The sequence below is a fragment of the Ctenopharyngodon idella genome, chromosome 15 (assembly GCF_019924925.1).
Source record: "Ctenopharyngodon idella isolate HZGC_01 chromosome 15, HZGC01, whole genome shotgun sequence".
NCBI lineage: Eukaryota > Metazoa > Chordata > Actinopteri > Cypriniformes > Xenocyprididae > Ctenopharyngodon > Ctenopharyngodon idella.
Genome location: NC_067234.1, coordinates 30,983,915 through 30,997,959, shown reverse-complemented (window position 1 = coordinate 30,997,959; position 14,045 = coordinate 30,983,915). Strand labels below are relative to the sequence as shown.

The window sequence follows — 14,045 nt, the reverse complement described above, 5'->3', positions numbered from 1 at the left end:
CAGTTTTATTCTAAAGTGTTGATCTTTCTCGGCAAAAGACGATCCGGCACACCACAGTCTATGAAACCAAGTTTTATTTTTCTTATTTTATACATATCTGTACATAAGCATCTCCCTCAAATAAAGAATCTGAATACAATAGAATGAAAATGATATTAACACACTTATTATTCAAATGACTCGTGTCAGAATCAACATTCACGAAATGTTGAATACCAATCGGAGTGAACGTTACCAAAAGCTACAAGTCGACTACAAGGCAGGCATGTTTCCTCTTTAGCACCTTCAAATCAAGCTTTAACTCACAAATCACCATAGAGAGGCGTCTGTTTTTTTAAATACTGTCCAAATGAAACATTTCCACAGTTAAATCACGGCTTGTTCAAAGAGTCTTCTTTCTTTTTCTTTTTTTTAAAACTTGAATTAAATTTCTCACGAGGTGCTTTTACACCATTTTATGTTTTGACGGTTATAATTTAGTGGCAAACGTAAAAGATTGGAACGGATCTATGAGAAAGCGAAGGCCGATCGCTGCACGGGAAGCCGGTGGCAGTATCCAGGACGTCCGTGAGTGCGTCCCGCTCCCATCTCTGCAGACACGGACCCAAGCATCCTGGACTCTCACTCGGAGTTTTAGTACGTGAGGACGTGAGCGATCATCAGCAGTTATGAACCACAGAAGCAAAGGAAAGGTGTCTGGTCTGTACTGATGACTGGTGTGGAGGTGTGCGGCTTTCATTTGGACGGCGTCTTCTCCGCCAGGTGTTTCTGCTGACTCTGAGCATGCCTGTGGAAACACACACACACACACACATGTTGAGTTTCTATGTGTTTTGGGGACATTCCATAGACATAATGGTTTTTATACTGTATAAAATGTATATTCTCTCCCCTAACCCTAAACCTCCCCCATCACAGAAAACTTTCTGCATTTTCACATTTTCAAAAAACACAGCTTAGTATGAATTATTAGCTGTTTTCCTCATGGGGACTCATTCCTCATTCTTTGTGGGGACATTTTATTTTATTTCAGTTAACATTCAGTTTTAGTTTTAGTGGGCTCGTGTTCAGGGATATAATGTGTATTTGGGTCTAATTATCTTAATTGGCCTTAACTATTATGTAATAAACCATTTGATACAATTTACTTATTATGTACATTAATGTTAGTGCATTGTGAATTACCAATTTGTATTTACGCAGTTAACTCCCACCTCTAACCCCTAACCCAACCTTTACTCTTAAACCTAACCATAACTCAAACTCACTAGCAGTAAATGAGGGTATTTTCCAGAACAACATGTAGTTAAACAGTAAACACCTAGTCTTGTGGGTATTTAATAATAGTTAAGGCCACCTGATGAATTTGTTCTTCACTGAATCTCTACTGAAACAGGAATTATTACAGTCTTTCAGTTTCAGTCAGACACTTAAAGGATTAGCTTCAACTAGTTTCAACTAGGATTATTCAACTTATGGAAAAAGCGTAACGCCTCTCGCAGTTCAAAATGCTTACGCTACATCCTACGGCTTCCGTATTCAACTTACGGAAAAAGCGTAATGCCTCTCGCAGTTCAAAACGCTTACGCTACGTCCCACGCCTTGCGTATTAAACTTACGGAAAAAGCGTAAGGCCTCTCGCAGTTCAAAATGCTTACGCTACGTCCTACGCCTTCCATATTCAACTTACAGAAAAAGCGTAATGCTTACGCTACATCCTACACCTTCCATACTCAACTTACGGAAAAAGCGTAACGCCTCTCGCAGTTCAAAACGCTTACGCTACGTCCTACGCCTTCCATATTCAACTTACGGAAAAAGCGTAATGCTTACGCTACGTCCCACGCCTTCCGTATTCAACTTACGGAAAAAGCGTAACGCCTCTCGCAGTACAAAACGCTTACGCTACGTCCTACGCCTTCCGTATTCAACTTACGGAAAAAGTGTAATGCTTACGCTACATCCTACACCTTCCGTATTCAACTTACGGAAAAAGCGTAACGCCTCTCGCAGTTCAAAACGCTTACGCTACGTCCCACGACTTCCATATTCAACTTATGGAAAAAGCGTAATGCTTACGCTACGTACTACACCTTCCGTATTCAACTTACGGAAAAAGCGTAACTGATGCTTTTTGAGGATGGATATTTTTCTTACACAAATGCATTGTTTTACTTCAGAAGGCCTTTAATACGGAGCCCCGGAGCCATGTGGAATATGTTTATGACGGATGGATGTGGATGGAAGCACTTTCTTCAGCTCATACTCGTTGGTCCTATTCACTGCCATTATAAAGCTTGGATGCATCAGGATATTTATTAATATTTCTCTGATCGTGTTCATCAGAAAGAAGAAAGTCATACACCTAGGATGGCTTGAGGGTGAGTAAAGCTTTGGCTAATTTTCATTTTAAAGTGAACTAATCATTTAAAGACTTTTTAATGTTGTGTTCATTGGATGGTTTGAAGCATGCGCTGGTCACCTGGTCAAGTCCTCGATGTCCACTAACATGGCGTCCTGCTCCATGTGAAGCTCGTCCCGCATCAGCAGCAACTGCACCAGCTCCTCGTTCAGACCTGCAAAATCAATCATCCATCAGATACACTGAGCTCCACATGCTGTTGAGCTACACATGTGTAAAGTGCTAAATGAAACACAAAGAGATTCTCTCTCTAATTATATACGAGAGGAATATGTGCGGTACCCTCGATCTGTGAGTGCAGGTCGTTGACGATGACCTGCAGCTGTCCAAGCGTCATGTCTCTGAGGTCAGTGGGCTTCAAACTCCTCTTCATCAGACATTCACTGATGTGTGGCATGTGAGGAAGCTGGAAACACACACACAGTGAATACAATGACACAACCAACAAAAACACGTTCTAAGAACATTTTGCCAACATTCCCATTAAGTTATGAAAGAGTTATTTCTGAATGTGCAAAGCGTCTAGTTTTTTAATTGTTTTAAAATGTTTTTTCTTGGTTATGTGAACATTAAGGGAACATTCCATTTGATCATTCTTCAAACATTATGGGAATGTTATGAAACAAGTAGTAACATTTAAGAGAAAAAAAACATTCCATGAATGATGTATAAATAATGTTGTTGTGCTATCATTATTAAACACCAGATAAATTTGAATGAACATTCTATACTTGAATGACTGGTTACTGGAAGAACGTTTGTTCATAACTTTGAGAGAACCTTCTGAGGACATTCCCTGTAAGTTTGGGGCATGAATCACGTAAGGGATAATGTGGATTCGGCCGGACCGATGAACCTGTCAAGGTGATCAGGAGCCGCGTATAGCTAATGTGTGATTATGGACAGAGTTCTTCACTGCAGCATCATGATGACACCACTGACCGATAACACTGACCAAGAGAATTCCAGCAGTTTGTCTCTGATTATCGTGTCATTACACTGAGTGTTGGGGGCTGTGCTGTGTGTGAGTGGACATAAAGGATACTGAATAAAATATGTATTAACAGCAGATCTTTTCACAGAAACTAAAGCAGGTTTTTTTTACATTACAAATACTAGTATCACACATGGTAATTCTTCAGCAGATTCAGGTAAATCACCCATCTGAAAGTTCCCATGAGGACTCGATTCATTCTGACACAGTTTTACTTTCAAATTAGTTCACTTGCCTCTGTTTTTTCCTGCTAAAATGTTTTTCCCCAATGAAGACAGATTGGAGCTGCATGAGATATTAAGGAACTGGGTTGTTCAAAGATTTATTAACTAGCAGGAAAATGTAATGTCAGCTAGAATCAGAGTATCGTGTTTATGTCTGAAGATGTACGGTCTGAACCGATGTCTGATTAATCCTGCCATAAAGTCAACTGCAATTTTTTTTCTTCACATGTGGTTTTAAGTTAGATGCAGGTTAAGGTTTTAGAATATGTGCAGGTTCAAAAAAGATCATCTCAGACTTGCAAAATGGAAGACAACCATGATGTTATTTCTTTTAATTAATATTCAGTAATATTGACTGCATCAGATGGGAACAAAACTTGAACTGAACTGAATAATGACACTATTGATCTGTAGAGCTGCTTATAGCTGAAATTGAATTTGTTTCATAACTGATTAATTTGGCAACATTAACATTGTTATTTTCCTGTTTATTACAATGAAGATGCTTTGAAACGATCTGTACTGTATAAAGCGCTGTAGAAATAAAGGTAACTTTACATACACTCTAAAAAATGCTGGGTTAAAAACAACCCAAGTTGGGTTAAATATGGACAAACCCAGTAAATGGGTTAACCCAGCGGTTGGGTTAAATGTTTGCCCAACATGCTGGGTAGTTTTATTTAACCCAACTATTGTTTAAAAATTACTATTGGCTGGCTTAAAATGAACCCAAAATATGTTGGAAATTAAAAATCAGACATAATTACTACAGGCATTAATAATAATCAAAAGGTGAACATTTATAAATAAGCAATGTAATAAATGTTTATTGTTTAATTACTATTGATTAAACTTATTAATAATGTTAATTTCCCAAATACTTTGGGTTCATTTTAAAGCAATACAGTATTTTTTAAACAAAAGTTGAGTTAAATAAAACTGCCCAACAGGTTGGGCAAACATTTAACCCAACCGCTGGGTCAAAACAACCCAATCGCTGTGTTTGTCCATTTTCAACCCAACTTAGGTTGTTTTTAACCCAGCAATTTTTAGAGTGTAGGTCACTTTAAAAAAAAAACAAAATACAAAACAAACAAAAAAAAAAAACATTTTCATCTTTGTCGATTGTCTGTGCTGTTTCTCTCCAGAAGTTATGACCAGTTAAAATGTCTGTTTAAACTAGAGTTGCATGCTGTATAAATACAATATGCACATATGATGCTGATGATGAAATTTACATTTACACTCTACGTTTCCTTTCACAAACAGTCTGAAGCTGATGAGGAGTGACAACACACACGCCAAAAATCAGCATCAGAAGAACTCAATCTATGAATTGCATTCTCACCTACAACCACAAAATTAGCATTTGAGTCTCACACAGAGGAATCATCTTGTAACTAGCATACAGTAGTCAGATTTCGAAGATGTTGATTGGTTTTGCTCCCGAATTGGTGCAAATTTGACAAGCTATAATAAATGATCTGTGGGGTATTTTGAGCTGAAACTTCACAGTCACATTCTGGGGACACCAGAGACTTATATTAAATCTTGTGAAAAGGAGCATTATAGGTCCCCTTTAAACACACGACAGATCAACAGCTTTAAGACACGTTACAAAGTGAAAACAATCACATCACACCCATCAGACATCACTGTAATCACTGTATAAGATATCTGCTGCAATACTGCTCAAAGTGACATGATGAAGGTTTCTCCTACACACAGAGATTTAGTGTGATGAGCTTGAGATAATCTAAATAGGGGATGCCCTGCTGACATGACTTGTGAGAAGAAACAGCATCACAAGTGCCACTTTAAGAATGTTTTGAAGGAATTTTCACAGCCAGAGGTCAGTTTTGTTCTTACTACCAAAACGTGTGCAGAAATCGGAAGAGCACAGCACTGCACAGATGAATCCGTGAGAGTTGCTGCAGATGTGAGAAAACTACAGCAGAACTCATGAGTTCAGGAGAGTGTGGGCAGCATCAGAGTGGCTAAACCCTGACCAGTAGCGACCGCAATTACCATGGTGATTCAAGCCGCATGTTCGCATTTCTCATGCTACATGCTCCTCGCAGGAGAAATCCCCCCCGTGCCCCAACACTGGAAAACATGCCGCCTTACGTTGCGCTTCGGCTGCAAGAGGAAGTGCATTTAGTTTTGCCAGCTGCTTCCTGTTTGGTGTGTCATAGTTTCAGTTCAGAAGGTGACAGACGAAGAGCAACTATCTGGTGTGAGTGGAGGCGTTCTCGATTAATGATGCCGATACGTCACTTAGTGTTGTGCGACTGAGTTTGTATCATCATTACTGTTTTGATTGTATTTCTATATTAAACCTGACCAGTACACGTCACCAAAAGCGTGTCATAAGAATATTCCATCTGTGTACTTCTCATCTGACACCACGGACTACCCATCCGACCATAAAACATTACAATTGTGACAGTGATCACACAGGTTTATGAAAAAGAGAAATGTCATGAGTTATTAATATACCACACTGTTCTGTTTACTGTATATAATTGTAATGATGATTGTAAAATGACGTGAATTTCAGACTTACTGTGCCAAGATTTAAAAATGTAGTGCTTTATGGTTTCCCTTGTGAAAAGAAGTACACTTTAGCATGATTTTATAAAAAACGAGTACTTGATTTAAGTCTGACCTTTAGAAGGCTTTTTGATCCACTGAATTAGGACATACATACATCTTTATACGTAATTTCATAATCACTTCTATTGTCTTTGAAATATGGTTAAAGTGTACTGATGAACTTACTGACAAGCATTTACAGTCAACTAAAAAATACTTCAATGTAGAGATGCCAACAAACGGTATCAGCCGATAAAAGCTATTATTATCACTATTTGTTTAAAAACGGCAGATGATCAGGGTCGATTGTATCCTGTCAATCAAAAGGGTGCGGAAAAACATGTTCAGACTGCAACTCATACATACTGTGTGTGAAGAAAATCACTCTTGTGTTTAATTTCAAACCAGCTTTTGTGTTGAATTTTAACGCATTAACAGTTCCCTATGAATAACAGGTCCCCTATGACCCTATGAATCACCTGTATTTCAAGCAAGGGTTGCCAGGTCTGTGTTTTTATTTTTATTTTTTGCTACATCAAATATTATTTGTAGCGCCTCCCGTCCAATAATCGCAAAAGGCTTTGTGCTTTGTTACTTCTGATAAGAATAAAAGTTTCAGTGTTCAAATTCTGTCCATTTTATCATGAAATTCAAACAATAAATGGCGTTTTGATGCTCTTAAATGTGACGTGTCAGATCGCTGTAATGCTTAGTTCAGGCGGCAGTGCGGAGCGAGAGTCTTTTCGTCCTCTTCAATACAAGTTATATCTTGAAAAACATGCATGAATATCAAAGGTATGTTGAAAGATATAGCCTAGTACAACTTACCAGAATGTATCACGTCTCATGTTATCACTTTATTTGTGCTTCCACCGTGGAAAGACGTCAATAAAACAGCTTGTGAACAATGTCACATCATGTCAAATTTACCTCAGGAATGTTTTCCAATGTTCACAATTCCTTAGCTATCTATCTATATATCTATATATATAAACACTAGAGAGGAGCTTATTTACTGTTAATTATGTTTGTGTAAATTTGTGCTTATTATGAAAACTACCTTATGTGATACTAAGTTTTATACATTTCAGTTTTCATTTGAGTGTAATTATTATATCTGAAAATAAACAGCAGCTGCATATAAAACTTATGTTGTTAATTGTAACCTCTAATATTCCCTGTATAGTTTGCAACATTATTTGGGAGAGATTTTTTTTCCTTAAGAAAAACCAAACTATCGGTATCGGCATTGGCCGATATCATTCTGAATAATCGGCTATCGGTATCGGCAGATAAATTTAGTATCGGTGCACCTCTACTTCAATGTCATTTCTATTGAAACATATCATGCATTTAAATATTTGTAATTACACATTTGTAATTATTAGGTTGCAATTTAGTACATTTAAAATAAATCAACTTTAATATCAAATAACACACTACTAAGGGTGTGACGAGATCTTGTGCCACAAGACCTCGCGAGATTAAAATGTGACAAGATTTCTCGTAGAGGTGAAAAGCTGTCTCGTGAAATGAGCGTGAGGGTGAAGTTTGGATAGAATATGCCACCGCTACATTTACATTACGCTTCCACTGTCATTTTGCTTTTTATAGAAATAAAAACAGTTAAATTCAGTTGGATAATGGTCACTTCAATCCCTTCCAGCTCATCCAACACGAGCTGCAGAGTCGTACCTAGTGCAGCAGGAATCAGAGTTCACTGATCATGTGACGAGAGTATGTAACGAGATGACTGACAAGACCATGGCGGAGGATTCGATCCACAACAGAGCCTAATGTGACAAATGTCTTATCTTGTAGAATGTGTGCTCAGCTCCACCGCTCCCTATTCACAGAGAACACGTGATCGCGAAATTGAAAGTGAAAGTAAAACGCGATTTCAGTACCAATGCATATGATAACTCATACTCAGAAAGTAGAACTGAAATGACATTCATTACAAGATGATTAGTTAAAACATTTCAAATGAACCTGCAGACCATTTTTCTAGTCATGTATTTCGTCACTGAGGATTTCTTAAAACTACTGCGTAAAAATCTTGTCCCGTCCCGTTCTCATGAACTCAATCTCGTGTCTCGTCTCGTGAGCTAACAGTCTCATCACACCCCTACACACTACAGTTAAATTATAATCAAATACTTTACATGTCCTTTAGTATGTTAGTCAACACATCAAAATAAGTGCACTTCTTTAAAGGACCACTAAAGATTATTAAAACATAATGTACATTAAAGTAAAACTTCTCATTTGAAATTACAATGTTCACTTTTTAAAAGTGTATTGCTCTCTTCTTTTTCACAAGGGTTAGTTTAGGGATAGTCACAATAAATAACTCTTGAGAATCAGCCATTGAAAAAGCCTTATCTGTTCTGAATATTGAAGAAATGACTAGCCGAAGTCTTTCATAATCAATGACACTTTCCTTTTTTCCCAGCTAGCACTAGCTCACACAAACACACACATACTCGCTCTCTGCTCAAGTTCCTGTCTGCACACTGCTGTGGTTGAAGGGACAAACCTTGTCCACGAGCGCACGTGATGTGTGAAACGTGATGTGAGAGAGAGGATCACTTACCAGGTCTGCCACAGGGGACTTCTTACGGTTCTGCTTCTCCACCTCCACCTGCATCTTGGCCATGGGTTTGGCCATGGCGAGCGCCAGCTTGGCCTCGGCCTGCAGCTTCTTCTGTCGGCTCAGGAAGTCCATGTCCTCCAGAGACTCAGAGTCGTCCTCCGTGGTGTCTCTGTCTGAGTAGGACGAACTCTGTTTGCTCTGAGAACGGATGAAGACAGAGAGAACAGAAGACAAATAATCAGACACTTCTTCACCTGACCACAGACCAATGAAAACGAGTGGGGATCCCTACTCAGAATGATTCAACTGTGCGTTATTTCCTAACTGAATATATCGGCATAATAAACTGAAGTTGAGTTGAAATATGAACATGAATGTGTGTATGTGTGTGTCTGTGTACTTGTACAACTATCTATCAGGACATTTTGGCCGATCCTCATTTTCTGAGACCCTTTAAAGGGGTCTCTGATTATGATTTGACTTTTTTAACTTAGTGTGTAATGTTGCTGTTTGATCATAAACAACATCTACAAAGTTACGACGCTCAAAGTTCAATGCAAAGGGAGATATTTTCTTTTACAGAAAACGCTTTATAAGGACTACAACAAACAGCTGGTAGGGACTACAACAGGCTTCTTCCTGGGTTAGTGACATCACAAACCCCAAAATTTACATAAACCCCACCCCCGAGAACACGCAACAAAGGGGGTGAGGCCATGTTGGGCTGCTTTAGAGAAGAGGAAGAGTTGTTGTAGTAGAGTATTGTTGTCATGCCGTCATTTTACACCGGACTGCTTCACAAACGAGGGTCAATTCAACGCTGGATTTGCACAAAAGATTAACATGACGGCACATGCTAGTCGATGAGTTGAATCAACTCCACAGCAACTACATAAATTTATCCACTAACCACTAACTCATTTGCATTTAAAGGGACACATACAAAAACGGCGTGTTTTTGCTCACACCCAAATATGGGCAAATTTGACAAGCTATAATAAATGATCTGTGGGGTATTTTGAGCTGAAACTTCACAGACACATTCTGGAGACACCAGAGACTTATATTACATCTTGTGAAAGGGGCATTATAGGACCCCTTTAAATGTCTGTTTGAGGGTCAAGACTTGGTTTTAGGGATCAGGTTATAATTAGGTTTAGGGTAAGGGATTGGGTTAGGCACTTAGTTGTGAAAAGTAGGGTTAGGGTAAGGTTATAGAGAATGCATTGTGTCAATGAATGTCCTCACAAACACAGATGTACAAAAATATGTGTGTTTGAGAGCGAGAGAGTGGACTGATGTAACAGCGCGTGTCCAGGGGGAATCTACACGTTGTGTGTATTGTGATGATTAAGGGTGATGAATGATGATTGTACAGGGTCAGTGTAGGTGGGGTCATTTCTCTGGCCTGTGACCCTCTCTGACTCATGCTGTAACGTTACTGTAACTGCTGGGAAGCCATGGCTCTCAAACCACATCCCAGATTCAGGGGCATTCTGGACGGGGCTGTTTCGAAAACTTGCGTGTTTGACCTCTGTGACACTCGCGGCCAGAGTAAACATCACACTGCATCCATGACTGTGTGTCAAAGTGTGTGTTTGTGTACCATGGGTGACAGCGGCGTGTCCAGGCTCGTCTCTGTCTTGCTGTCATCTGCATCACTGTCTTTGTCGCTGCCGCTGTCATTGACGAAACAGATCTGCAGGTTCATTCCGCTCTGGAGCCTGTGAAGATATTATCATTTCGAGTTCAGTTTATCAACGAATGTAAGTTCAGTCTGCTGTTCATTACACAGGCAGTAACATGTGATACACTGGTAAACTCCCTCACATGAAGAGAAAATAATAACCTAAACATGCTAACATCCAAAATAACTGGTTTTATTCAAGTCAAATATATTATTAAACATCACTGAACTAACCTATATATGTCAATTTACACCAACAAAACTCATTTAGAAACAGGTAGAAACAGCACTTTAATGTGATAATAGCAGGTTAGCACTATTTACAGGTGCTCTGCTGTGGTTCACTAGCAGATGAGCAGTATTTCAGTCTTTCTGAAGACATCAGGCTGGGATCAATCAGTTGAATCATTAATAATGCAGGAAAAACACCCAGGGAGAGATACTGTATGAGTGGCAAGAGGCTTCAAAACAGGGAAAAGCTCAGGGAAAGCTGAACCATCAGAAACTGAACAGAGCTGAACTATGTGATGTTATCGACAGTTTAAATACTTTTAGCATTTAGCAAAAAAACCTTAAATAATAATAAGGACATTAAAATGTAATGCATTTATAAAAGATGATTGCAGATTTAGTCTAAATGGCTGTAAAAAAAAAAAAAAAAAAATTCTAATATTTACATAATTTTTTTCTGCAATTAATTGAAATGAGTTGCATGGTGAATGTTAGATTACAGCAGTGTTGCCAAGTCTGCGGTTTTCCAGGGGAATTGGGCTGCTTTAACACTGTTGCTGCCAGGTGTTTTTCATGTCCATGGGTTGAAGTGACTCCAAATAACATGATATTTAGTCCCTGGAATGCGAATTTTACCAGGGGAACACCGCCAAAAAGCGGATTTTACCCCCCTGGAACACGATTTGTACAGGGGACCCCCCTGAATTGCGATTGGGTAGCAACTAGACGGGTTTTGTTGTGAAAACCTGGCAACTCTGGATTACAGTTCATCTATCACAGCTAAACAGAGTCAGATTTTAAACTAATACACATCACAACTCTGTCTCCAGCTGACTGATCACAGTACATGAAGACAACTGAAAAATGTTATGTTTAAATATGCATATCATAATGGATAAAGCCACTGGGTCAAAATTCTCATTTAATTTTGTTGACATATTAAAGGTTTTTACAGAGGGGATTTTTCATTTCTCTATTTATCACTCCATACATCAGAAAAATACTGTCAACAGAGAGGAAAAAAGATGTTCACCATGTTTTTGGGAATAAAAGTGTTCTATAAATCAGGCGAATGATATATGAAGAAACCTTCAGAATATATATATAGGAATAAAGCTGTAAAGTTTGGTGTGTGTAAAGGTTGCAGGACTCGTTGCAGGAGAAAAAACTCACAACTTTTAAAGATATGTATTGCAATTGAAATCTACAGATGCAAATAGATAAAGTGCAATAAAATAAACACTTAAAAGCGTGTTCTTTCCACTAGTGTGGAAACACAAAATCTCAAAATTGGTTTTGCTCTGGTGTCCTGCCTTAAAGAACATGGGATTAATTTATTGCTCAACTCAAAGTAATGTTTCATCTAGTCTCGAATCCAGTGGAGGACGTAAACTGGGTCACATGTTTACTGTACTGTTAATGTTTACTGTAATAACAGCAGCATTATGACATTATGTCAACATGACAAAACAATGACAAGAAGTGCTCATCGTAGTCATGTGAAACAGAAAGTGAGGCGCAGTGATTGAGGCTAAAGTCTATGTGTGTGCTGCTTCCCTTTTGGGAAGAGTCTGTGTGTCGGGATGCGGCGCTGAAGGGGGAAACCCTTCGTGTTCATAGAGAGAGTGTACACTGAAACGTGACGCTGTTTCACTGACGGAGCTCTGCTCTGATACTGTGGTCATGGAAAGTTGAAGAAAAGGCCCCTTGTCCGCATGTCTCCTCTGTCTGATGTCACTCTCTCTCACAGCAGTCCAAGATGGACACAGAGACCACACACACACACACACACGCACACACACGAGGTGAAAACATCCTGGAAGGCACCACTTACCTGAATTCATACAAGTCATGCTGTCTGACTGAAACTACCAGTACACTTCCTCAAAAACATGTAATAGTGCTTTAATAGACACGAAACGTGAGAGCAAAAGATCTGCTGAAGGGAACATCAAGTGAAACTCACTGCTGTCATCTTTTTAGGTTTTTTATTTATAGTTTTGGGTCAGTATGTTTTTTTTTGTTTTTGTTTTTTTTTAAAGAAATTAATACTTTTATTGAGCAAAGATGCATTAAATTCATCAAAACTGACATTTACAATGTTACAAAAGATTTCTATTTAAAAAAAAAAAAACTTTCTGGAACTTTCTGTTCATTAAAGAATCCTGAAAAAAAAGCAGCACAACTAGCAATAACATTTTTTACCTTATTTGTCAATGATACACCATGTTCTGGTACTCCAAAAATAGCAACTTCAACACTGGGTATTATATCTAGGTTAAAGGCCTCATTTAGAGTTTTAAATATGAATGTCCAATAGTCATTCAGCTTTTGACAGGCCCAAAACATATGAAAAAAGTCTACCTTTGCATCGATCACACAAATCATCAACACTGGGGTAAATTTTTGAAAGTCTACATTTTGTGTAATAGGCACGGTGGATAGCTTTAAATTGTATAAGACTGAGACGTGCACAAGAGGTTGATCCATTTACTCTATTCAAACCCTCATCCCAAGTTTTGTCAGGTATTTCAATTCCTATGTCCTTTACCCATTCACCTCTAATTCTTTCAATTAAAACATTATTTGAGGACATAACCATCTTATATATTGTCGCAATTTGACCTTTAAGAACAATAGGAGACTGTAGAATTTTATCCAATATTGAAGCAGGTGGCACATCAGGAAAGTTGAGCTCTGAGCTTGAATAAAATGTTGGACTTGAAAGTAACGAAATAGATTGGACTGAGACAATTGAAATTTCTCTGAAAGGTCTTTAAAACTGGCAAACGTGTTGTCTATATAAAAATCACTACACCTGGCTAAGCCTACTCTCTGCCACTGTGTATACATGAAATCTATTTTACCAGCAGGGAACAAGTGGTTATTACAGAGAGGGCTTAGCATAGAAAAGTTGCTGAGTTTGTGCCTTTGTCTAAACTGTGACCATATTTTGAGCATAGAACATACAACTGGGCTTGAAGAGTACTTAGAGGGAGAAAATGGTAACTTCATTGTTATTAGAGCAGAAAGTGATGTAGAAATACAAGTAATTGCCTCTGCCTTACACCAATCAACCTCAGGGGAATTACACCAACAAATAATTTTGTTGGTACAAGAATGATAGCATGGGTTTATTTACTGAACGGAAAAATGTTTTTGGGAGAAAGACTGGAAGGGACTGAAATAAGTATAAGAATCTAGGTAAGATTTATACAATTTACTCTACCTGCTAAAGATAACTGCAATGTGTCCCATCTTTGAAGATCAGATTTAATTTTACTTATAAGTGGTAA

The 14,045-nt window shown here is 38.4% G+C and overlaps 1 protein-coding gene across 3 annotated transcripts in view; it reads right to left on the bottom strand.

The window, feature by feature from the left end:
• Positions 1-57: 57 nt before the first annotated feature.
• schip1 (schwannomin interacting protein 1) overlaps positions 58-14,045 on the bottom strand; it is a 216,368-nt gene continuing 202,380 nt past the window's right edge. For all 3 annotated transcript variants that reach the window (XM_051863770.1, XM_051863771.1, XM_051863773.1), the window contains 5 exons: positions 10,438-10,555; positions 8,832-9,029; positions 2,705-2,828; positions 2,483-2,576; positions 58-787 (listed from right to left, as the gene is read on the bottom strand). In XM_051863770.1, coding sequence (XP_051719730.1) covers positions 736-787; positions 2,483-2,576; positions 2,705-2,828; positions 8,832-9,029; positions 10,438-10,555 — 586 coding nt within the window. In that variant the 3' untranslated portion in view covers positions 58-735. The remainder of the gene's footprint in view (positions 788-2,482; positions 2,577-2,704; positions 2,829-8,831; positions 9,030-10,437; positions 10,556-14,045) is intronic.